Source organism: Vigna umbellata, chromosome 5, assembly GCF_029865625.1.
Source record: "Vigna umbellata cultivar VRB3 chromosome 5, Vumbellata_1.0, whole genome shotgun sequence".
Lineage (NCBI taxonomy): Eukaryota > Viridiplantae > Streptophyta > Magnoliopsida > Fabales > Fabaceae > Vigna > Vigna umbellata.
The window spans coordinates 69,952,092-69,978,580 of record NC_142169.1 but is presented as its reverse complement, the minus strand read 5'-3'; the positions used below and the strand labels follow the sequence as shown (position 1 = coordinate 69,978,580).

The 26,489-nt window shown below is 32.7% G+C and overlaps 2 protein-coding genes across 6 annotated transcripts; one reads left to right on the top strand and one right to left on the bottom strand.

Annotated features, from left to right (window-relative positions):
- Positions 1 to 3,057: 3,057 nt before the first annotated feature.
- LOC124826770 (protein FLUORESCENT IN BLUE LIGHT, chloroplastic-like) lies at positions 3,058 to 10,817 on the bottom strand. 5 transcript variants are annotated; one of them, XR_015786877.1, is made up of 8 exons: positions 10,540 to 10,816; positions 10,390 to 10,443; positions 10,081 to 10,234; positions 7,657 to 7,766; positions 6,650 to 6,812; positions 6,076 to 6,399; positions 5,586 to 5,940; positions 3,058 to 3,399 (listed from the first exon to the last, which is right to left on the bottom strand). XR_015786877.1 is itself a non-coding variant. In XM_088116349.1 (7 exons), exons 1-7 carry the CDS (start codon positions 10,759 to 10,761, stop codon positions 5,738 to 5,740), a joined length of 1,230 nt encoding a protein of 409 aa, XP_087972475.1. In that variant the 5' UTR covers positions 10,762 to 10,816; the 3' UTR covers positions 5,438 to 5,737. The 5 variants fall into 5 exon arrangements, 3 of the variants coding, with proteins under 3 accessions (XP_087972476.1, XP_087972477.1, XP_087972475.1); XR_015786876.1 differs by having other exon boundaries at positions 3,058 to 3,393; XM_088116349.1 differs by lacking the exon at positions 3,058 to 3,399 and having other exon boundaries at positions 5,438 to 5,940.
- Positions 10,818 to 12,521: 1,704 nt separating this feature from the next.
- Positions 12,522 to 23,937, top strand: LOC124826771 (calmodulin-binding transcription activator 2-like). The gene is made up of 13 exons (XM_047299700.1): positions 12,522 to 12,694; positions 13,983 to 14,102; positions 14,653 to 14,768; positions 14,936 to 15,024; positions 15,576 to 15,618; positions 17,140 to 17,272; positions 17,622 to 17,747; positions 17,850 to 18,160; positions 19,084 to 19,617; positions 20,677 to 21,368; positions 21,717 to 22,299; positions 23,043 to 23,366; positions 23,448 to 23,937. The coding sequence occupies exons 1-13, from the start codon at positions 12,655 to 12,657 to the stop codon at positions 23,559 to 23,561; spliced, it is 3,225 nt and encodes a 1,074-aa protein (XP_047155656.1). The 5' UTR covers positions 12,522 to 12,654; the 3' UTR covers positions 23,562 to 23,937.
- The last annotated feature ends 2,552 nt before the right edge of the window (positions 23,938 to 26,489 follow it).

Genomic DNA, 26,489 nt, shown 5'->3' with positions numbered 1-26,489 from the left:
AAGATGTTCTTACTTTTCAAGACCTTGATCACTCATTTGATTTAAGTGTATCATTGTTGGAAGTTATATTCTTTGTTTACGTAACATTTGTTCTTACTTGTGTTATAAAATGGGTATTTAACATTGGTGGGAAAGCACACAAAACTCCAAAGAAGATAAGGAAGTTTGCCTTGTTTCATGTTGAAGATTTAAGGACAAATCCTTTTCAAGAGGGAGGGAATGATGGAAAATTCCTTAGCCATGATCAAGCACTTTCAAGAGAGTTAAAGTCATCCCTAAAGATAATGTCAACTCTACCTTGTGGACCACCTTTGGAGTCATCATGAAGCATGAATTGAAGAGTAATGTAGGAATTTAGGCCATGTAGTGTAGGTTTGTTTAAGGCTTGTATTAAGGCCTAAGTAGCATAGGATTTTTCTTAAAAGTTAGACATCCAAACCAAGTGAAAAGTATGTGTCATGTGTCATGCTTCCATTGGAGAGAATTTACTTTTTAAAAGGTAGCCACATGACACCTTAGGAGTGAAGAGTTTTTTTCTTTTAGTAGTGGCCACATGACATTCTAGGAATGGAGATGATTGTGTTTTGTGAGTGACCACATGTCCTCCTATCATTGGAGAGGATTTGTGGACACTTGTCCACTCCTTAAAAGGCCTCATTTTTGGCTAATGAGAGCAAAGGTGGAAGATCATGCTTTTGGGGTTAGAAGGAGACACCCTTGGCCTATAAATAGAGGTGTCTTTATCCTTGTATTTCATCTTTGATGTTGAGTAATGTTATGCTACCCATTTTTGACCATACTACTCATCTTAGATCAATACTAGAGCAACCCATGAGGCCCCTCTAGTCACATTCTTCCTTGAGTTGGACTAACCTCTCTTGGAGCCACCAAACACTACACCACCACCACCATATCTCTTAGAGGCTTTGAGCTTCTACACCATTCATACATGGGTGTTGCTCCCTCCACCACCACAGCCTTCTCCCTCCACCTCCCCTTTACTATTTTGTCCCTCAGTAAAATTTTATTTTTAGAATTATTCTTTTTTAATTTTACTCATTTATAACATATTTCACTGATAACCTACGTAGTTCCTTGTATGAGTAAAATATTTTTCTGCAAAGCTCAGTGATCGTGAAAAGAATTATCAAGCAATCTTCCTCTTGCTTTCGGTGCAGTACGTGGTGCAGTGCGTTTGTGGTGTAATGTGCTTGTCGTGGTTCCTCTCCAGGTACGTAGTCATAATCCTTCCAATAATCCTAAACCCTAAACCCTAAACCCTTCCAATAATCCTTCCAATAATCTTTCCAATAATCCTTTAACCCTAAAACGTAAAATGAAAACGAAGCCTAAACGGATGACATCCTTCAACGGATGTCAACATCCGTTTAAGGCAAAACGGATGTCGACATCCGTTTCGCCTTAAACGGATGTTGACATCCGTTGAAGGATGTCATCCGTTTAAGCTTTGTTTTAATTTTATGTTTCTGTTATTATTTTATTAGATATTTTAATATTTTGATTTATTATTTTTGAATATCTTTTTAATGTATTTTAATAATGTATATTTATATTAGTTTATATTTAAATATTAAAATATTAAAATAATAAAATAATAAAAATAAAAAAATTTAACTTTAAGGATATAATTGGAATTAAAGATAATTGGGGAGGTGGAGGGAGAAGGCTGTGGAGGTGGAGGGAGCAACACCCTTCATACATTAGCTCTTCATCCTTGGACCATTTACCACCACATTTTCGCACCATTCATCCAAGGAACACCCCTCCATATACATTTTCTAACTTTGGTCCAACCTAGCCAAGGATATCATCATCACTATTAGTCTATGTAATAGTAGAAAATATTCGTATTTATAACTACCGATATAAGTGTTAATACAAATGAAAATACTTTTAACCGTAACTTCCAACGTAAATGTTAAATAACCGTCAATATTAATAATCGAGATAATGTAAAAACATTATTTATAACCTGCAACATAACCGTCAATATAACGATAGTATAGAAAATATAGATGAATATTTGTTTCATCTATCTTTATAAATAAAATAGATATCCTATTTCGTGCTGTTTATAGGTAGGTTTACTGCCCGAGTTAATTGAGAGTGTAGTATAGATTGAAAAGGAAAATGACACTTGAACAACCATTTTTGACAACATTTAGACACGCGCACACGTGTCAAAATCTGAGTGGTCCATTTTCATTTAATTTTTCCAACTGGACCACTCAGATTTTGACACGTGTGCGCGTGTCTAAATGTTGTCAAAAATGGTTGTTCAAGTATCATTTTCCGATTGAAAATAAGAACAATGACATGTCACGTGATAAATAGTCATTCACTACATTGGGTGAAACAAAATTTGAAGGAGCCAAAACCAAACTGGGTAAAATTCGAAAGAAAATAAAGGAAAGAGATTCAAATTCTAATTTTAGAAGCCAGTTTCGTCTTTTTCTCCTTTTATGTCTATATATATATATATATATATATATATATATATATATATATATATATATATATATATATATATATATATATATATAAAAGATCATATTATAAACAAGTATCTCAATTTTATATTAACACAATATTTTTAATTCATATAATTTTATAGAATATTATTAGCAAAAGAAACTTTTCAAAATTAAAAACTCCTTGATTTTGATAATTCATTATTGTCTACATCCATGTAATTTTATGGAATGTTATCAACAAAAGAAAATTTTCAAAATTAATAACTCATTGATTGTGATATTTATAATCTTTTTAACTTTCAATCTTTAAGACACCAATGAATCAATTAAGTTTATTGAAAAATTAATATGATTGTTTTTACTACTTCTAACACGAAAAGTTTAGCGAGTTTTGTTTTTTTGTACTTTCCACTCTTTTCAACGTGTGGCCAAAGATAGTGTATGTGAGCCACGAGAATAAATAGAAATTGTGTTTCATGACTCGAGACTGCAAAGTTGATTCTTCCTTCTATTATTCATCCAGTGTACCGATACTCTATGCTTTTAATTATCAATTGTGCTATGATATGAAAATCTTCCCATTGTGTTCTTTATTGTCAAGATGTAGATTAGCATACACAAATCCCAAACAACATAGCATAAAGTGAAATTCTGGATAACTACAGGATTACTAATTATAGATTTGTGCATTGACAAATCTACCACATACAGGGCATAATCGCTATTGACAATAAGGTAACATACGTACTTATTATAAACCTGTCTTGTATATCTGAGAACCGAGGATATAAGATTTGATAAAAGCCTAGTTTGTTAAAAGAGACATCATTGAGTCCATGTACCACTCTTCTGCATTTGTATCTGAAGAAATAACTGCTTCAGTTGCTATCTTCTTTATCTGCCACTTAGTCCACCATGGATTTAGTAAATAAAATTATAGTAGTATAGTATTCAAAATGCATAATGATTGCCAAGCAAAGAACATGCACACTAAGGGGAGTAAATGCCCATCATCATATTTCAGATTTAAGTGCACATCTATTACCATTAGAAGGTAGGTATAAGTATTTGCAGCAGCATAGCTATTAGTTAACAATACTAGAGATGCAAAGTTAGTTTTAAGTCAAATATATAGAAACTCTTAATTCTAAAACTGTCTTCTAACAAGCACGCAAACCAACACTACATGAAAAATCAATATTTGGTTTCTTCAATGAGTAAATTTAGTGACAAATTATTTCATGGAAGTCAATCCATCTAACTCATGAGTTAGCTCACCATGAATTGAGTTAAAAGTGACTTACCTCAACTCTACTCACTTTTTAATTAGTCAAAAATTTCTTAATACTGATCAACCAATTACACATTAGTCGGTTAGGTAGGATAACTCACTTAAGCATGCTTCGTTTTTCCATCTTGTTTTACATATTTAGTAAAGCATAATTAAAGTGAATTGTTAAGAAGTAGACTTTAAGGTTAACTCAACCTCACAAATCAATTTGTAAGGTGATGTTTACACTCACTTATACATTGTGAATTGACCTTCTCTCTAGTTGATATAGAACTTCTAACACACCTCTCATACAGAAATATATACATCTCGAGCATATGATAAAACATTCATGGGTGGTATGATAGCAGGTGAAACAATAGACCCAAGAAACAACAAATTTTGTTAGGGTGCTCTAACTCAGGACTCTGATACCATGTTAAGAAGTGCACTTTAAGCCTAACTCAACCCCATAAAATCGGCTTATAAGGTGAGGTTTGCACCCACTTATATATTATAAATTCACCTTATCTCTAGTCAATGTGGGATCTGTAACACCCCGCCGGGGTATATACATCTCAAACCTGGGACTAGACAATAATAGGTGGTCCAATAGCAGCCTGATAGTGGGTGACACGATAAGCCTAACAAACAACAAATTTTGCTAGAATAGGTTTTAACTCATGACTTTGATACTATGTATTAGAAATAGATTTTAAGCATAACTTAACCCCTACAAAATCAGCTCATAAGATAAGGTTTACACCCATGAATTGACCTTATCTTTAGTCCATATGGAACTTCCTTATTAGGTTGACTCTAACTCATATATTGATAGCAATACAATCAAAGTCTTAACCTATTTCACCAAACATTTTTACAAAGATAGTAAGTGAAAATCAAAATGTCAACCACTATAATTAGATAGACAAATAAATCAAGTACTCAAACTATTCAAACATTATTGAATAGAATTATAGTATTCAAAAAGATCATATTATCAATCTATATAATTAGAAGTAGTAAACAACTATGACAAAAAAAAGGTGATAAGAAAATGATAAAGGATTATTTTTGGTGGGTTACGGATCAACTCACCTTCAATCCAATTCTACCCAACTCAAAACTGATGAGTTCAGTTTGACCTACATTTAAAAAACTAGATTTTTTTTCCAACCCGACTCAGATGAATCAAACATTCAAATTATTCAAACATTATTTAATAGCATCATAATATTCAAAAAGATCATAATACCAACCTATATAATTAGAAGTAGTAAACAATTATAAAAAAAAGAGTGACAAAAGATAATAAAAGATTATTGTTGGTGGGTTACAAATCAACTTACCTTCTACTCGGCTCGAAACTCACAGGTTCAGTTTGACCTACATTTGAAAAACTATATTTTTTTTCTAATCCAACCTCGCTCAAACTTGTAGTGAAGTTAGGTTGGCTCACTAATTTGAACCTACTTTGACACTTCTATCCACGAACTACTGTATAGGTATATTACCGAGATATTAATCCATTGATAAACACGAGGAAAAACTTGAAAAATCATCTAAAAAATTCATATAATTGACTAGCAATACAAAAATATCCCTATGTAATATGCAATCAATTATATACCTGGTATATAAATCATATAACATGCATTAAATACAAATTCAATTCAACTCAAGAACACCTAAGGATAATATATTAAGTATTCAAACAATATCCTTGAAATTATAAAACTATCTACTAACATTAAGTTCAAGTGATATCCATAACAAAATAAAAATGCAAATAAGAACAATCTAATCTAATATAATCTCACCTTAAGGACTAATATTTCAATCTCGGAAACATGATGTATCCTTTTTACCGAAGCCTCAAAAAGTCCATTTAAGCATTTTCGATCAAAAAAATAATCACTTCAAATAGGGTGGATTAGAAAGAAAAAAGAAAATCCACATGAAACATGTCATGTTAGTCCTTTTCTAGTCTTGCAATATATTTGTCATAGAATTGGCCTGCTTTCTCAAGCTCTCCAAGCTCAGTGTAACAATCAGCAATTGCCCCAAACGCCTCTGTATTGCCTGAGTCCTCCCCTTCTCGTTCAGAGATGGCCAAAACCATGGAATGATATTTTATAGCATCTCGATATTTTCCCTGTCTCTGCAATGAGGCTCCTGTAATGCAATATTTCAATTGTATTCATGGAGCACCTTGTAAAATCCTTCATCCATTTAACACACGCACACAATAAACAAAGTGATAACGTGGAATCCCCCTGACTCATAAGCAAGATAGGAAAGATAACAAACCTAGACCTCTGGCAGCCTTTTTTTCTTCGATAGGATCCTTTAGATTCTGGGCAAGCTCAAGTGCATTCTTAAACTCTATGAATGCTTTATCCAACTGTTGATTCCTTAGAAAGTTCTTTCCATTTTTCAACTTAGAAATTAGTTCTTGCTTCTTTGGGTCAACAATAATTTCATTATCAGGTATCCTACCACCACCAATGGGAGCATAACTCAAGCTAGGAGCATAAGACTCGATTTTGGCTTGCTTCCTTAATGCTGCATTGATTTGGATTAATTGCTCGTTTACCCGTTGTAATTCGTTTCTTCTTTGCCGAGCAAGCAACCCTAAAGACAAGTAAAAATTGAGCTTTCATGATGTACTCATGCCTCACATAGCTAAGCCTCTTAACTTTCAAATGAGTCTCATGCATTTAAAGATTTGTAGTTGCATACAAAACTTATTTTAGTATGCAACAAACGAAAATCATTTCCGCAAACACCTTGCAACTAAATGAAGTTCCACTTTCGAAGTCCTTGGAATAGAAAACACATATCACAAGCTAGTATAATGTACAAACGAATCTTGCTACCTTACCTCCAACTGTGGCTCCAATGAGGGCTACCGCTAGCAATATAGGCATATTGAAAAAAGAGTTATCAGCCTCACAAGTTTCAGCCAAAGCTGTATTAGGCATAGAGAACATCAAAATATTGCTTGCTACAACTATTAGTGATGGGAACCTTTGGTGCATGTCTTCCTAGCAAGGCAAACGATTTTACTCAAAGGTCAATAGAGAACAATGCCACAAGAGAGTAGAAATTGGAAGCTGACAGGATGTAGAGAAACAATAAGCATAATCCTACAAAAGTGACCGGAAAAGAGAGACTCTGAACAAAACAATATCCATGGTTGTAAATTTTTCCAATAACGTCATTTTAAATAGAAGATCATAAATTTTAACCTTCAATATTTAACAATCCGACATTATTTTAAAACTAGGGTAAATAGTCAATTCAATACAAGCATTGACATATTTCGTTCTTAATACAATAGAAAAGAATTATAATCTCAGTACAAAAACTTAATTTCGTTAATTTTGTTTGAACTTCATTAAAGGTTAAGGTAATTGAACATGTGCTTGGTCTTTAGCAATTGTTATGTGTGTCTATTAAAGCAAAAATTAATGTTGATATGCAACTAACTTTGAAAAAGAAGCACAAAGGATTTTAAATTTACAAAACAAAAAGCAAAGGTACCTTCAAGGTTAATTGCATATTAACGTTAACCTTTTCTTTTATAAACACCGGTGACAATTATTAAAGACCGAACATGTGTTCAATTACCTTAACCATTAAGGGAATTCAAACAAAATTAAAGTTTTGAACTAAAACTGTAATTTTTTACTTATTGTACTAAAAACGAAATAAGTCAATACTTATTATATTGAACTGACTATTTCCCCTTAAAACTTCTATATTTGACGATTAATGTCCATGGTATTGTGCAGAAACACAATTATAGTTAAAACTAACATTAAGAAAAACTTGGATAAAATGATTCAAATTACATAGCAACAAGAATATCATTAATCACCACCATACCTTATACTTTGAGTAGTGCAACAAAGTTGAAACCTTTGAAGACCCATCAAGTGTATATTCAAAGCGTGGAATAATCGTGTCCAATTTTAACGAAAGACAAGCCAATTTTCCTGAATCATTAAGAAAGGTTCAACTTTGCCACAAAATTCCCAAAAACAAACACAAAAAAAGGGTGTTTTCAAAGCTCAAACAAGACAAAATTTACAAATTTGAAATAATTTGAAGATTGAATGCAAAAAATAACTGACCCAAAAGTAAAAGTTTGGGGTTGTTAGCATAGAATTGTGGTTGTGAAAAGCAAGGGTGAGAAAAATGGCAAGAGCAACACCACAGTGGCTTCAATTCTCCTTCAATCTACCTTTCCAACCTACTCCCCTCTCCTCCTCAACCACCATGCTTTCGCTCTCTACAATGACATTGCAATTCCTTCACCCTAGTGGTTGTGCCTCAACCACCAGAAGTAGGGGGGCATCTTCAACGTCTTCATGCGCCCTATCTCTTACATAGCCACAATAATCAAAGTATAATGATCGATGGCCTCTAGTCCCTATTTGTTGCCAATGTGCCTTGCTCCATATCCTTGTCATCCATGTCAAGCTTGAGTTGGACAATGTTACACGCATGCCATTGAAGATGTTGCAAGTTTTGAGAATTGACAAAGTTCAAAGTCTTCATCGATGACACTAGAGTTTAGCTCACTACCAAGAGGATCGAGAAGCTTGTGCTCTAGGATAGATGTACTACCAAAGGGGGTAAGTGGAAATGGATGGAGTTAATTAGGGAACAAGAAGCTAAGGTCCCTGAATTAGGGATTTGATTTCTCAATTTAGGTGAGAGACAAGCAGATGAGGACATATTAAGAGATTTGATTTAGCGAATTAGGAGACGAAGAAGCTATTGAAGATGTATCAAGGGATTTGATTTAGGGATTTACCAGAGGAGAAGAGGTTGGAGGTAATGAAGAAAAAACATACAAATTTTTGGTACCAAATAGCGTTGGACGGCAAATAGGGATTGTTGGTCAATGGAGTAAAAAGAGGTCAAATACGTGAGTGTTCTCAAGAGGGCAATAAATGGATTTTCAAATTTTGGTCAATTTAATTTTTTTGTCTTAATATTACTAACAAATAGGATAATGTTACCCACAAATTTCTTTTCCATGACTTCCATCTTGAGTAACATTCCCTCCTAAGCACATTTTTAATGCATTGCTTTTTTCTATTGAATTAACATTACTGACAAACATATCCATTAGTAATATGAATTTACATACAAATCCCATACCATGGGTAACTATATGTAGGAAAATCAGCTTATCAAAGTACACAATTTTAGGAAGAATAGGCAAGGAGGTAAAAGCAACTAACATGGAAGGATTATCAAATTCTCAACTATTCATTTTATAAATATCAATAAAGGAAATGTATTGAGTGATAAACTCAGGAGTAAAGAATGTGTACGCATTGTACATGAAAAGGAAAATATGCATGCATCTCTCTTGCACCTTCCCAACATTCTTCATTTGGTTGTTGGTGGGCGGTAGGGTGTTGAGTTTAACACCACTATGTTGAATTGAATGTGCTTTCATGGGAGAATTTTAGTATAATTCTAAGATTAGGTATGGTTTCTGTTGGAAGTCCCACATTGACTAGAAATAAGGTCAATTTATAATATATAAGTGAGTGCAAATCTCACCTTACAAGCCGGTTTAGTGGGGTTGAGTTAGGCTTAAAGTCCACTACTTAACATGGTATGAGAGCTAGTTAGAGCCTATCTATCAATATTTGTTGTTTATTGAGCATATTGTTCCACCCGATATCGGACTCTTATCAGACCACCCATTAATGGCTAGTCTCATACTCGAGATGTATATACCTCAACGTGACTTGAGTGCAAACCTCACCTTACAAACCAGTTTTGTGGGGTTGAGTTAGGCTTAAAGTTCACTTCTTAACCTGCTATCAAAGTCAAGTTAGAGCATATCCTAAGGCGAACTTATAATATATAAGTGGGTGCAAACCTCACCTTATAAGTCGGTTTTAGAGATTGAGTTAAGCTTAAAGTCCACTACTTAACCTACTTAACCGTTTCAAAAAATTTCATTGGTATAACATGCATGTGATGTCTATAAGGGTTATTATACTTGTATACCGAATGAATTTCTCATTTTTCATTTCATTTTCTATCACATTTTTGTCCATATGTGGATCTATTATCTCTCTTACTTGATTTTCTTTTTTCGCTCTCTCGTTTCTGCTTAAAGATTAGGATGTACCTTTCCTCTCTATAGACTCAAGCATCACCACGTTAGATGTTACCTTTTTTCTGTATTGTATAAAAATTCATAAAAACAAATACAGTGATATTTGCAACATTGAGCCCCATAATGAAAACAAATAGAAACAACAACATAATAAACCACACCTTGAAGGGTAGATGTAAAACCACAGGTAGTTAAATGCTGTGCAAGTTCCTCCCCTAATTGCTTTAGATAATTTGGTGCCGGTTTTTCTTCAGGTGCAGGCGAAACAATTGCTATCTCTGATGCCAAATTTACCCGAGCAGACAGCACTTGAGGCTGTCCACTCCATTAATCATTAAACACAAACAAAAGCATGATAAGAACATAAACTTGTCACATTCCAAGCTATAACATAGCACGTTGTTTAGTTATTGAAACACATGGAAAAATTGAACTGGAACAACATAAGTACTGCTATCACTATCACTCACTCGGCTTTCTAAAAGCTTTTTGACGCTATTAGCGCATCCTTCGCACATCATTCCCTGGAAAGAGAGAGAAGTGGATTTGAAATTCTACATTTGATTCCGTTTGAGAAAATTTAAAAAAAAATGAAGCAAGGAGGTCGAAGTCGAACAAACCCCAACGTGAAGGGTGATGACAGCGTCGTCCGCGGCGGAAGAGCACCGGAACAGCGTAGCGGAGTTGAGGCGGCGATTTACCGGTCTAACTCTGACTCGACCTCTGACCAAAGGACGGTGGTGCTTCGGAGGTTTGGAAAATGCCATATGCGGCACCGTCACACACGACGGGGATTCCATTGCGAACGGAATGAGGATCGGAAATGAAAGAGACGAAGCCATAGGCACCTCACAACTGTAGAGCCAAATTACTCAGCTCTTTCTGATAGCTTGTTTTAAAGTATGATTTTTATCCCTTCTCATAATAAAGATAAAAATTGCTAATTTCCAGAGAATAATAGCAGAATTTTACAACCTAATAAAAGACACATTCCTACCTAGTTTTTTATTTTTGAAAATACAAAAAAATTAAAGTCTACTTGTGTTATTGCTATTATTTACATTGAAAAAAATAATAACATCTGCTACAATTTTAAAAATGTTATTGTTTTAAAACTCAAAAAATATTTAGCGTTTAATTGAATTTTCATAGCTTGAGCTTTTATAATTTTAAAAGAAATATGATTTAAACTTAAAGTCACAACTTATACAATGAATGTAATCACTTGAATAATCAATTAAATACTTAAATGAAAGTTTGAGCATCATTCGGTATATTAATATGAAGTTCAAGCAACATATATTAAAAAAAGGAAAGAAAATTACTCAAAAAAATCTCCAACTAAAAATTCAACAAATATTATCAATTTAAAAAAATGTTAATTTCTAATTGCAACATTTCTTTTACCAGCAAATCAATTCTTTTGTCAATTAAATAATATAAAAATTACAAACATTTAATCCAAACCAAAATAACTTCATTCACCTGTTTCAAATCACATTCAACCTCATTAATAAAAAATAATAATCTCCGAATGCAATAAATCAGAATGTAGATACACTATTAAAAATCTAGTTTTCCTCCTTTTACTTTGTAGTTATTTGTTTTGCTAATGATAATAACGTCAATATGATAAAATAGCTAAAGTTGTACAAAAACCTCGAAAGTTTTCAAGAGGTCCCATTTATAACCTACCTGGACGAATATAAAGTATCGCATTTACCAGCCTAAATAAAACTTAATTGATAGTTATTGTTATAAGATGAATGTTATTTGTGAGTATGCTCTAATGAATGAAAGTAGTAACTATAGAAGTAATCATTGAATCTAATGCTATTTAATTTCAAAAAACATGCACATTTTTATACATGTTTCCAAACTTTATAATTTTATCTCCAAATTCAATTTTGACTTCAATCTACTTTGAATCAAATTCTCAATAAACATAGATTTAATATATTAAACTACAATAAAATATAACAATGTATTAATTTAATTAAAAAATACACCATTTATCTTGACGAGTCTTCATAATTTTATATAGAACACGTCATTCATAATTTATTATATTTTGGAAAACTTAAAATAAATAATATTAACGTTTGTGTAGCACATTAATAATATATATTATAATAAGTAAAAGACTGAATAAATAATTATTACCTTATTACATATATAAGTAGATCAACGATAAATTATACTTTATTATTCTTAAAAATACACATATGCGATAAGATTTGCGCTATTAATTATATATTTGTCTTTATTTATTTTCTTTTAGTTTTATTATGACTTGGCTATTTTCTTAATACCAAATTTTTTTACCATAAATAGTGACAGCTGGCATTCTTCTTTTATCCTATGTCATATAGTCGCCCAATAGTCACCCATCACTGAACAAAATTATTTCAATATGTTTAATTTCGAATATATCTCTTTTATTTCTGTTTTAATAATTTTAATACACTTGCTTAATGAAAAATTATTTGGTCTAGTAATTGCACTGCATTAGACCCTCCAATGCACGTGCTCTGTAAATAATAAACAAAAGTTATACCATTAGATGTCTGAGCCAGTACCTTACTCTGTATAATATAAATACCAAATATACAGTTTCACTTTATCACGTCACTGGAGAGTTGAGGGGGAAAGAAAAAAAAAAGAAAAAGAAAAGAAAAGAAAAAAAGTCTCTGTCTCTTTCGTCGTTCGCGCTGATCTCAGATTCAGTCTTCGCCATGGCGGAGGGAGCTGCTTATGGGTTGCGTCGTCCATTAGGTCATTTTTTGATTTCCTTTTTCAGTTTGTTTGTTAATTTCTCGTGCAATACTTCGATCCTGTAAATTCAATTGTTTTTTCGACGCGATTTCTTGTTACGGAGTTCAGCTATCGAACTATGTTTACTTCATTGAGTGCATTCTTGTTGTTGGGTCTAAGTGTCAGGTACTGTTAAGGGCTTGGCTAATGAATGGACCTAAGGGTTGGCCCTTACTGAGGTTGGCTAAAACTCTGCCCAATTGATTTGGGGAAATGACCATTTTGGTACTTTTTTTTAGTCTAATTACGCATTTTTAGGTGTTACAGCGTCTTCGGAACTAGGGCTGTGTGATATGAATGATTGATAGGTATTTTTTCACTGCATCGATTTTCCACTTTTTCGGATCCCGAGTGGTGAAACTAACTAATATGCAGCTTCAATCCCCCCGTGAAACTAACTAATATGCAGCTTCAATCCCCCCAAATTAGCTAACCTAGTAGTATTGCCAAATTTATAACTATTTCAAAATCGTTTTGTTGGAAAAAGCACATGCATTAGAGCGATTTTCCTTGCCAAAAAAGAAAACTAAAGACAACTAAAAAGAGCATAATGATTATGTCATGATTGTGTTTTCCTATAAAATTTTACGATTAAGAAAGTGTGCGTTCTAAAGAGTAGGTTGGTAGCACTCCTCTTTGGATCAATACAAGCATAACGAAAATTACCCTTATAAATCTACGGATATAAATTGAGTTCAAGTTTAGTTCTACGTTATTACTTATAAAATGTTTTCCTAATCACATGGACATGTTTGTGTATAATCTTCCTTCATTTGGTTGCATCTTTCAATCTAGATCTTTAATCCCCCTCCCGAACTCAAGTAAAATATTGATTCTGACAACATTGCTCAAAGCAGTTATTTTGGTCAAAATCTCGTATTTTTTTTTATTTTAAATTTTTTTGAACACAAAATATGCTGTTCCAAATGATCACATAAAAAAACAGATCTGAAGATAGGAATATATTTGGTAGATTAATTGATTTTGTTTGGGGGTTGGCTTATAGGATACTAAATTTATGTACTGGAAACTTTGACCTCGAAATTGCACTAGTGAATGGCATTGGCTGTTATTTTCATATGTCAGTTTATCTTTCATTTTTATTCTATTATTACAAAATTATTCTTATTGATGCATGTGACTTTTACGGCCATGATTTGATTTTATAAGCTTGCTTGAAAATTGTATTCTGTATGTGATATAATTCATAATGAAACAGTTGACCAAATGCCTTGATATCAATTTGCAGATATTCAGCAATTACAATTTGAAGCCCAGCATCGGTGGTTGCGACCTGCAGAAATTTGTGAAATTCTTCGTAATTATCAGATGTTTCAAATCACTTCAGAACCTCATAACAGGCCACCAAGTATGGTTACTGCATGTTACTTCTATATTAATTTGAACCAGCATATACTTTTGATATATTGATTAGATGAATTGCCCAAGAAGCTTTCACAAACTGATTTTCCTTGACCTGTTTGGTTCAACTTGGTGTTCATGAACATTTTGGCCTGAATTAATCATATCTTTCCAGGTGCTGAACAATGTGTTTCAAAATGGAAGCATTCTCCTTCTTGAGTTCATTTAACTGAATTTAATTATTTTTAAAACTGTATGAAGTTTTTTAATTTTTCATTATCTGAACTTAACGTATTCATGTTCCAATAGATCCTTTATTTCAGTTCAAGGAATAAGGGCACCTTATCCAGTAAAAAGAAAAAATTCGTGAAGCTGGGTAGCAAAGAAACACCTTATGTACTTATTGCAGGATTTAGGATGTTATTATTAGTATTTTGTTGTTTTCTTATGCCTTGCTTTGTTGTTATTTTCACTCTATCTTTTAGTTTCTAATCATATTCCTATCATTACTTTGATTTTACGAAGACATCACTTTCACTTTTACTTCATAATTTCAGGTGGTTCACTTTTTCTATTTGATAGAAAGGTTTTGAGGTACTTTAGAAAGGATGGACATAATTGGAGAAAGAAAAAGGATGGAAAGACTGTGAAAGAAGCTCATGAAAAGTTGAAGGTAATTATTTGGTTAAGTTTTGTGTTTATAGTTAATCAAATCTATATAAGATTAGCTTATGCATAAGATGATTGGAATTTTTCAACTAGTCTTCCCTAACTGCAAAGGAAGTCTCTACCATTATATAATTATTCACTGGGGTTGTAACATCATTTAAGCAAATTTAGGTTGGAAGTGTCGATGTGTTGCATTGCTACTATGCCCATGGAGAAGATAATGAACATTTTCAAAGGCGAAGCTACTGGATGCTAGAACCGTGAGTATGAATTAATTTACATACAATATTTTGTGTAATTTGTCTTGGACATTAAATTGTAGTCATATTTCATGTGTTTGTTACTTGTAAGCTTCTTTGCAAGTACTGCATTAGTACATTTGGTATCATATCTCATGTCAATTTATAGATAAAAGTGTTTAAGGTTGTTTTATTACCCTCAAGCTTAGTGAGTAGAGCATTAGAGTTACATTTTTTTTGCCTTTTCTGGTGTTTCTATATTTCAAAGGAGTTTCTAGCTTAGACAAGTTGGTTGAGAAGCTTTACTGCATCTTTCTTCCCTGTTCTTGTGTTTAATGTTTTTGAAGGATTTCTTATCCTACCTCTAGTTGTGATCATCTAATTCAGCCATTTGTTCCTAATGTAATTTCTTCTTTATCTACTAATTGCAGATGGCATTTTTTAATCTTATTGTGTTTTAAATAATTTGCTGCATCTTTACTAAAATGCGCTTTCAATGTACATCTACTGTGATATTTATGTCGTATAATTAATCAAGACATGGTTTTCTTGTTAATTTTCTTTCATTCCAGGGATATGATGCACATAGTATTTGTCCATTACTTGGAAGTTAAGGTATTTTTTTTCATTTCTTTATATTTTTTGCTGTTATTACCTTTTCTTGTTATTACCTTCCAATGATTTTTTTATCATTTATAGCTCTTTCATTTCTAGCTTTTGGACTCTATCTATTTTTTTACTTTTGTTAGAGCACTTTTCCTCTATAGCTTGAGTTTTGATGTTTTACAAAATATGATGATGTAGTTGAAAGGGAAAGAATGAATAAGCTGCCGTTCTTGTAGTATATGTTGAGCCATCATGGATGATTAATGATATTATTGCCACCCATTTTTTATTATCTAATAACCATGGCTCTAACTAGTGTTGCTAGAGGAGTTAATGAAAGTATATGAAGGATGAGTTTTTCATACTGTGAAAACTTGAGTAGTAAACAGCCACTGAAAGAGGTCAATTTGATCAATTGTGGATGTCAATTTTATAATACTTTTTCTCACCTACTGGCATGCCAATGTGCCATTAAAATAGTTTTAGTTTGAAGTTGTGATAGATAGTCACACTATTTCAATTATCAAATTAAATGCATTCAGATTATGTTCAAGTTTTTAAATTAGGACATTGTTTGTATTTGTGTTTGGGTTCTGTTGCATAACCCTTTTGTAAGCACTTGTAGGAGAAGAAAATAAGAAGAAAAAGTGGAATAAGTTTCTTCTATAAGTTCAAATAATCTTTTCTTGAAGTTACAATGCGAGAGTTTCTACATATTATTTACAATCTAATTTTATTGAATGAGAGAAACTTATTTCGTCTTTCATTATTTTATACCCAAATAGGGTATAGTTACATTTTTTGTGGGATTGGTTTTTTTGTACATGGTGAGATGTGGGAATAACGTTTCAGTCATACCCATGAAAGGATATGTTTGTGTCAATTTACAATAAGTAAACAACACATTGTTATACTCAATTTAGGATTTGATTATTTAAAAAAAAAAATCATTTTTATAGGCCTCTCAAGCAGGGTTTTATTAGTGTGCCATAGTGGTGTCTAGTGCAAAGTGGCCCTGCCCACTACGTGAGTTGCTGTAGCAGGATGGTTTGGTACAGTGGCTGTTGCAGAGCAAATAGCAGGCTGAATGGTGGCCTTATCAGGCGCTATAATGGCACTGTTGATTCCAAAATCCTTCTGAACAGAGAAACTAAGGCTATTTATGTTATTTAATTTCTGTAGAGGGAGGGGATGCTATCCCCAAGGGTCATGAGATGTATGTATATATGTTGGGTTTATGGGTTGGACTCAAGCCAGTGGCCTGTGCCCAATTGCTTGAATGGGAAAGTGCTTGTTTGACCTAGTCTTATGAGTCAAAAGTTGCATCTCTGCCGTTTGGTGATAAAAACACTCTTGGTTATATCATACCATCCTTTTTTAAAAGATTTCATAATATTTTCTTCATATTCTTCTTGAATTCAAGCAGTAAAGCTGTTCAATATAGAAGAATCGGTGTTTTGTAGTCCTGATCTAAATTGCCTTGAGTGCATGAGTGACTTTTTCATAGATCTATTCTGGTTTATTTCTCAGGGTAACAAAAATATTGTAGTAAATACTGAAGGTGATGAGGTCCCGCTAGATTCCCAAAAGGTTACTTCACTTAGCACAGATTCCATCAGCGCATCATCCAGTTTGATGTCTTTACGTGAAGATGCTGATTCTGGTAATTCTGCAAAAATTTATTTCATGAGGTTTGAAAATTTTATTTGGTCTGTGAAGTGAATTAACATGTTAAGAATGTGTTGGAATAAACTTCTCCATAAAAAAGCGCAAAAGAAGAAAAACAGGAAGGAAAAAGGAAATGAGTTTTTCCGTAAGTTAATAATAGCTTATATTTAAATTAAACTGTAGAAATTAGTTTTAACTTAAAGAGAAACTTATTTTATTTTTCCCTTTTTTCTTCTTCTCCTATACTTTAATTATCTTGGTGCACTGATACAACAAATATTTGTGCAATACTTTGGACCATTTATTTCATCACAGTTAAATTTTTTAATCACAATTCTTTCCAGAGGATGTCTACCAAGCTAGTTCTGGGTTGCGGCCACTACATGAGTCACAACATATGGGGAATGGTCCATTGCCAGAAAAGATTGATGCTGGTTTGAATAGTTCATATCATACGAGTCCCTTTTCAGGTTTCTTCTTTTTCTCCATTTTGGTTGTCTCAGGTATTTTGTAACTTATATTAGGCAATCTTTGACACATGTTTACCCCCATATATCTTCAATCAATTTTAGGTGATCATGGACAGTCATCAATTTCTGGAACAGATTATATCCCAGTTGTTCACGGGGATAAATTTAGAGGAAATGACACTCCTTATTTTGATGGTGAGAAAACACATGGCATGGCACCATGGGACACTGTATTGCAAAGCACTACCAAATTGCACAATGATCCTTCTCTTGCATCGTTTCCTTCCATCCCTCCTAGTTCAATGGGTAATGTCCTTGAACAAGAACATACCATTTATGGTGACCTTTTAACAGGAAAAAGAGATCTCACTGAGGAAGAAGAGAGCTCTCGGTCTTTGCAACCGAGTTGGCAGGTACATACTGTTATCTTCACAGTATATCTACCGGTACCATCTGCAACTATTAGGCCCTGTTTATTTTCATCATTTCGGTTTGATAATTTCAATTTGAGAAAACTAATTCTGTATCTTCAAAAATACTGATGCAATGACATTTTTGAGATTTTCATGTCTTTATATTCATTACTTTCTCTCTCTTGGAAACCTGGGACCATGCATTTCAACAAGACAAAACCTAGATCTTTCCATTCAAGTTGTGCATTCTCTCCAAACCATCTCATGAACGGATTGTGACCTATAACACTGCCTTATAATCAAATTAGTCAGACGGATTTTGTTTTGGTGTGCATGTAAGTTAGGATGTATGGTCTACTTCAATATGAATGTTTCAGTCTCAGAACTCAAGCTGCAGGTTTAAGAGGTCATTCAATAAATAAAGATTACAAATTACAGCGAGGAAAAAAATTGTTGAAGAAAACCAGAAAATCATAAGCAAATCTAAACAAACACATTTTCAAATTAGTGAAAACTTGAAAATAAAGGAAATTCTTAGAAAATGAAAAAGATGACATTTTCTGGAACCAAACACCTTTTTTTTTGGTATGGAAAAGACATAATGTGACAGCTATATGGGACTGTCTGGTATTGGGCTGCATGTATCTGGTATTGGGACTGTCTGAACTTCAGAACTGCTTTAATATAACTCTAGATTACAGTTTCTTCAGATGTAATCCATACTCAACCTTTTGTTGAGATATGTACTTATTGGGTGGCTATTACTGGGTATTGGCTTGGTGTCTGTTTTATCTTTTGATTGCTTAATTTAAAGCTGATATTCTTAACTTCGGTTTCTCTTTTATGCAATTTCAAACTACTAATTACTTCATAAATTTAGCCAAAAAATATAACTACTCATTTTGCTATTTGATTTGATGCAGATTCCTTTTGAAGACAATTCAGGAGACATGCCAATGTCAAGCCAGAATCAACCATTTGGTCTGCATTATGGATCTGATTATGGCACCAGTTTACTAGGGTATGGAGCTCGTAATGCAAGCTCTGAAATTGCTCCAATCCTGTACAGTTTTAATGGTGATCCAAAAGAGCAGCTTTTGCAGAAAAACTATCCACAAGAGCATGCAGATGGACAATCTCAACATACTCTAAAATCCAATTCTGCAAATAAAGTTCCTGATGAAGAATCTATCAACTATGGCTTAACTATGAAGCGTACGTTATTGGACAGAGATGAGAGCCTGAAGAAGGTTGATAGTTTCTCTCGTTGGGTTACTAAAGAACTTGGAGAGGTAGCTGATTTGAATATGCAGTCCACACCTGGTATTTCATGGAGTACAGATGAATGCCAGCATGTGATAGATGATAGCTCATTGAGCCCATCTCTCTCTCAGGACCAACTGTTTAGTATAAATGATTTTTCACCTAAATGGGCTTATGCGGAGTTAGATATTGAGGTACCAATCTTTTTGAAAATCTATATAATTGATTATTCTCCCTCCAATTCTTTTTCAACCCTACTTTTCCTTCTAATATAATCACATCATATATTATGTATTATTATCACTATTATATGATCATTATCTTATATTATACATTATTGTATTAATATAATTTTCTATATTTAAAATAGTTTATTAGAAAGATATAATACTAAAATAATATAATTATCCATATTATAATAGAATAAAGTAATATATTATAATATAATATGTATGATTTTCTTTTTCCGGTCTATTTTCTGCCAATTTAAATTAATCTTGTCTTGCTTATTTTCGATTTTTTTTGCCTATTTGGAAGACATTTTTCCTCTTGTTTGAATGATTTTTTCTTCCTCATTGAAATGATTATTTTCTTCTATTTTCCCACTCATTTGCATGGTGTTTATCTTATTCCTTTAAATGAATCCACCAGATTTTTTTCACTGTTTGCAATTTGCATGGTTTTTCACTCGTATGCTTGCTCAATTTTATATTTTGTATCCCATTTATTTAAATAATATTTTGCCCATTTTTATTTCTTTCTGTTATTTGATTTATTTTGCTGGTTTTTTGGATCATTATCATAATTTCCCTATATATTTTTCTCACATTTTTCTGTAATAATTCTAATACAATTTATGTTTTGATAATAATTTTGTATGCACATGAAATGTAAGTAACTGGATTAGGATTATACGTATATTTAGTTAATCTTGTTTGTTAAAAATTATAAATATCATCTATGTTCTGTACTAAGCATTTTATGAAGTAAAAGAATTATAAAACTGTGTATATATAGCTGTTAATTTTATCATTTCTGCTATTAATTTTCAGTGTTCTCGATTTGTATTTCTTCTACATTTTGGTTAACGCATCTGACAATCTTCCTTCTTTTCCCCCTCCCCTTTGGTATGTTATATATGATTATTGGGTTTGCTGCTTCTTTTATTCAAGATTGAGTCAATGTTGCTTGATAAAATGAACAAAAACCGGACATAGTTTGATTGGCATCTTATCCTGTTTAAAAAAATACAGGTGTTGATTATTGGATCATTTTTGAAGAGTCAACCAGAGGTGACAACATGTAACTGGTCCTGTATGTTTGGGGAAGTTGAGGTTCCAGCTGAGGTTTTAGCTGATGGAATTTTGTGCTGCCAAGCTCCCCGTCATAAAGTTGGACGGGTCCCATTCTATGTAACATGTTCCAATAGGCTAGCTTGTAGTGAAGTGCGGGAATTCGATTTCAGAGAAGGCTTTGCTAGAAATGTAGATTTTGCAGAATATTTTGGCAGTTCAACTGAAATGCGCATTCATTTGCGACTGGAGAAATTTCTTACTTTAAAGCCAGTGAACCCTTCAAACCATTCTTTTGAGGGTGATATGGAGAAAAGGAACTTAATTTTCAAGCTTATTTCACTGAGAGAGGAAGAGGAATATTCTATTAAGGACGAGCAAACTAAAGAATTGGATATATCCCAACACACGGTGAGGGAGCATCTTTTTCAAAGGCAGGTTAAAGAGAAGTTGTACTCATGGCTTCTTCACAAAGTAACTGAGAATGGTAAAGGACCAAATGTATTAGATGAGGATGGGCAAGGTGTGCTACACTTAGCAGCTTTTCTTGGTTATGACTGGGCCATAAATCCAATTATAGCTGCTGGAGTTAATATCAACTTCCGAGATGTGAATGGATGGACAGCTCTTCACTGGGCTGCATTCTGTGGCAGGTAAATTTCCTTGAGATTTTATCCCTCTCTATTGAGTCCAGTCATTGAGAATAAGTTACGTCTTGTAATCTGGTTGAACCTTCTTTAACTGTTCTGATATTCTTCATATTTTAGACATTTTATCAATGGTGAAATTGTTCACAAAAAACGGTTTTCCTATCATATGAAGCAAATTTAAATTTCTGTTTATTAGCTAAATTAAGTTACACCTAGAGCAATTGCTTTGGTCAGTTAAAGGCAAATAGCAGAACGTTTCTATTTTTTGTTCTGCTTTTATCACTTTTTCTCAAATATTCTATGTTCTGCATAACATAATTTTTTTCTTGTTATTCTTTGTCCTTTTCTCAGAGAGCGGACAGTTGCTTTCCTGGTCTCCATGAGAGCAGATTGTGGAGCAGTGACAGATCCATCTCCTGCATTTCCATCAGGTAGACCAGCTGCAGATCTTGCCTCTGCAAACGGGCACAAAGGAATCTCTGGTTTTCTTGCTGAGTGTTCATTAACTCAAAATCTTGAATCCCTCAAAGTGGATGATCAAAAAGGTAGTCGGCAAGAAATTTCAGGAATGAAAGTGGTGCAGACAGTTTTAGAACGAACTGCGACACCTATGCTCTATGGTGATATGCCAGATGCCCTCAGCATGAAGGATTCGCTCACTGCTGTTCGAAATGCAACACAAGCTGCTGATCGTATACATCAAGTATTCAGAATGCAGTCATTTCAGAGGAAGCTGTTAACTCAGTATGAAGATGACGATGAGCTTGGATTGTCAGATCAGCAAGCTCTATCTCTTCTAGCTTCTAGGGCTTGTAAATCTGGACAAGGACATGGTTTAGCCAATGCTGCTGCAATACACATACAGAAAAAGTTTCGTGGTTGGAAGAAGAGAAAAGAATTCTTGATGATTCGGCAAAGAGTTGTTAAAATCCAGGTTCGTGATCTGCTCTTTTTATTGATTTTTCATTTTTAATGCTGCACATGTTTCTTTTTAAGTAAATCTGAATATTGTTGGATGTTCGTAAGTTCTCATCAAATCACTGTATCAATTATTCTGCTATTTTGGAAACTGAAGGCGGAATATTGATTACATTGGAGAGATTTTGATTGATACAATCTCAGGAAAAGAATGGAAAGATGCTCCTGTAAACTGTTGCATCTTTTTTCTCCTTCTTTAACCGTTGTATACATGTGGGTGTCACACATTGGGATTGTCAAAAAGTGGAGAAAACATGCATTTACTTGGCGGGTTAGTGTTTTAACAGTCATAAGATCATGAACTTGAAGCTTTATCTCCTAATTGGTCTTTAAGGCAATTATACATAGCACTATAGCTTACAAGTCTTTCCTTACCCGCCCGTCACTACCTGCAAAGGAATTGATATTCGCATCCTTTTAGTTTAGAAAGCTACCAAAAAAGATATTCAGAGGACTGCCCAAAGCTCTTAGTTCAATTATCTATGGCCTGAGTCTTATAGGTGTGAACTTGATGTTTGCCAATCAACTTTACCCTTCCCTACTGTGCTACTATTACCTCCAATGTATCCTCCCCCCCCCCCTATCCTGAGAAGAAATGTGACTAATTAATAGACTCTCATGTTCTTTTCGTTTTTCTTTGCTATATTTTTTCCACGACACATGCTACTCCCACTGACTATTAATTGTGTGGTGTCAAAGGCCCATGTAAGAGGTCACCAGGTACGGAAACAGTATAAACCAATCATCTGGTCTGTGGGGATCCTAGAAAAGGTCATATTACGCTGGAGGCGCAAGGGTAGTGGTTTACGTGGATTTCGACCAGATGCGCTTAACAAAGTCCCCAGTCAACAAAATGATTCTCAGAAAGAGGATGATTATGATTTCCTCAAGGAAGGACGGAAACAAAAGGAAGAAAAGATCCAAAAGGCCTTATCAAGAGTGAAGTCCATGGTTCAGTATCCAGAGGCACGTGCCCAATACCGACGTCTGTTAAATGTTGTTGAGGACTTCCGTCAAACCAAGGTATCTGTTAACTTCTGCTAGGGTATAGAGTCATTAATATTTGACTTCATGATATGCTCATAGTCATTAAATATCATGCAGGGAACTAACGAGGGTTTGACCAGTTCTGAAGGGACAGTTGATGGTGTGGAGGATTTAATTGATATTGATATGCTTTTAGACGACGATAATTTCATTCCTATAGCATTTAACTGATCCTGCACTGGCTACTCCCATCTTCACCTCTGTAAATACATGTGGCCAGTTTGGCTATATTTGGCATTGGGGAGTCCTAACATCGTCTTCATGTATATATTTGTGGTAAAAATTACTTGTATCCAACGCTGCATATAAATAGATTATGATACCTAGCTCCCATTTTGGTTTGACAGTTTCAGATGTTGTAGTCTAATGAAGCATGGTTTTTATTTTATTTATGGTTTAATTAGTATGACAGGATAATTCTGTTTATAGATGGTTGGGGGTCATGACATAATGATGTAACTTGCTAAAGTATTAAACTGCAATTTGTACAAAAGTCCACAGTGGCCAGAAAAATTATGTAATTATATACTAAGTGCTAATTATGATATCTGGCCTGTTTTATTGCTGAATTATATAAATTTAGTCCGTTTTTGATGATCATATTTGTAAATGCATCTGTTTTTCATAGGTAAGGATTGTTTTTTTTTGTGAATATTTTTTGCAATGTTGGTTGGATATTGAAATTTATAGAGAAACTGATTTTTCATAAATGTATGAAATTGTTTTAATTACTTTTTTTTATAAACTCACATTAGGCGTTATTATAAAATGTTACCATTTTAACTAGCTGACAAACGTGAAAAGTTCATAAAAAAGAAAAAAATAAAATAAAAAGATATAGAAAGCATGAGGAGACAAAATTAAAACTCGTCCAAAGAGGAAAATAAAAATATATAGGAAGCATGTGGAGACAAAATCAAGACTCATGCAAAAAGAATATAATATTCAAGTTACTAACAAAACCTAAACTTACTGAGGTTTAAACGGTTTTCTAAACAAATCAGAGCATATTTATTTTCTCTTCTAAAGATATGGAAAACACATTAAAATTTATACTTTTGTAAGTAATAAGAGTTATTTCCTGGTGAATCTTTAATTCATACCTTTATAGTAAGGGTCCTTACTTATTGAGTCTTTAATTTCTAAGGAATGACATTAGAGTTCTCAAATGGGTATATAATTTTTGTATTCAAAATTTATCAATATTGGAACATTTGAGATATTTTTTTTCTCACTCTTTACTCTCTTTGTCTACTTTTGTTCTCTTTCTCATCTCTTTACTCTCTCTTGTTCTCTTTTTTTTTTCCTTCTCTAAAACAATTTTAAAATTTGAAAATTTGAATTTAGTTCTTCTAACAAATTATTTAAAGAATTAAATAAGTTAAATATCAAACATTTTAAAGAACAGCATTAAAGTTTTGCTATTGTTCCTGCATTAAAGATTTTGTTTGTGATTATAACACAAATGGGAGAGTTTAGAAGAACAGGGTTATGGGGGGTATGTACTTGCATGTTTTTTAGCTATAGATCTCTTATTTTATTTTTAATTTTGTGCTATGTTTTTATAGATTTATTTATACAGAAAATAACATTATCTTTTTAGTGTTTTCTAGACAAAAGTTTGTAAACATAAAATAAGTTATTTGAATACAACATGATAATTTTATAAATAAACAAATATAAAAATTTACAAGTAGTTCTGAGGAAAGTCATTTTTATTTGGATTAAATATGTCTTTTTTTTCTTCAAAATATTATGAAAACTTATATTTCATCCTTAAACTACATTACAATGCATTTAGTTCTTATATTTTCCAACCGATGACATATATAGTATTTCTCATGTAATAAAGGAGTTTCATAATAAATTAAAATATAACATTCACATGTTGATTGTTAAGAAGATAATTTACATTAGCTATCCTATATAAGAATTAAATATTTTATAATTTATAAAAGAATTGGACTCACATTTATTCAAAATTGGTTTAATATAGACTAATTGTTTTAATCTAATTTAAAAAATTAGATCTAGGAACAGTGAGTGCAGTTCTTGTGGTCAACTATATTCAGTGTGCATTCTTGATTTCATAACTTGGATTCAGTCTTGTCAAATCAAATCTTCTTTGCATTCTTATCTACTGCTCATAAGATTCCATAAATAAATACTCATTGCATTTTTTTAATTTCTTTATAGAGAAATGACTTTGAATTCAATCTACAAAGTTTTAATTTACGTTAAAAATCAATTTTTTATTCTTTCAAAATCTCGTGTTATTTTCAAGCATGATTGCCCTTGATCTAATTTTGACGAGCCAACATGATTTCAGCTTCACCTAACTTGGAGGCAAGTTATCAATTTTGAAATGTAGTTTAATTCAATTTGTTGGACAATAACTGAAATTAAAACAGGTCGCATTGATTCAACTTTAGGAAATTTCTTAATGCAAATTCAAATTTTAACACTTTAATGAGATTTAACACGTATGAAAAACTTTGTTCTGTTTATAAATTATAGTTAAAATTTTAAGTGTAAATTTAAATCTCACGTTAATACTATAATCATTATAATCTTATATCATATTGGATTAATTACTAATGATTAAGTACATAATTATAGAGTCAAATCATAGCTGGACTTTTAGCAAACATGCATCAAATGTTCCGAGATACTCTATCATTCAAAATAAAAGCATCCACAACACAATAAAAATTAAAATTAAAATCTGTCCAGAACTTGTACTGGTTTAGCCTATTTTTATAAGAACATATACAACTTAAAATAAATTAATCTCAGACATATTAATTAAAATATTATACTTTATTTAATTTTGTAATTGACTTATTCTAAAAAATGTTCATAGCTACACTTTTAACCACAATAATATAATTTTTTACATTTATATTTGATGAGAATTTTATCTTAGTGACATAATTGTGACTGCAGTTTAGAAGTGAGTGTAGTATGGTTTTGGCATGCCTGTTGCCATGTTCGTTTAAGATGATTGATAGCATAGCAGCACAGGAAAAGTTCATCTGTTCTTGTGTAACAGAGCAACAGAAACAGAAAAAGGAGGAGACATCAGCACGGGTTGTACAC

What these genes read in the sequence shown, in the direction of transcription:
- LOC124826770 (XM_088116349.1), bottom strand. Translation starts at nt 10,761, where the DNA reads ATGGCTTCGTCTCTTTCATTTCCGATCCTCATTCCGTTCGCAATGGAA. An exon ending in TGCACTACTCAAAGTATAAG is followed by an intron (nt 6,813 to 7,656) that starts GTATGGTGGTGA and finishes TTGCCTTGCTAG; the next exon opens with GAAGACATGCACCAAAGGTT. An exon ending in CATTGGAGCCACAGTTGGAG is followed by an intron (nt 6,400 to 6,649) that starts GTAAGGTAGCAA and finishes ACTTGTCTTTAG; the next exon opens with GGTTGCTTGCTCGGCAAAGA.
- LOC124826771 (XM_047299700.1), top strand. Translation starts at nt 12,655, where the DNA reads ATGGCGGAGGGAGCTGCTTATGGGTTGCGTCGTCCATTAG. An exon ending in CTTTGCAACCGAGTTGGCAG is followed by an intron (nt 18,161 to 19,083) that starts GTACATACTGTT and finishes GATTTGATGCAG; the next exon opens with ATTCCTTTTGAAGACAATTC. An exon ending in AAAGAGTTGTTAAAATCCAG is followed by an intron (nt 22,300 to 23,042) that starts GTTCGTGATCTG and finishes GTGGTGTCAAAG; the next exon opens with GCCCATGTAAGAGGTCACCA.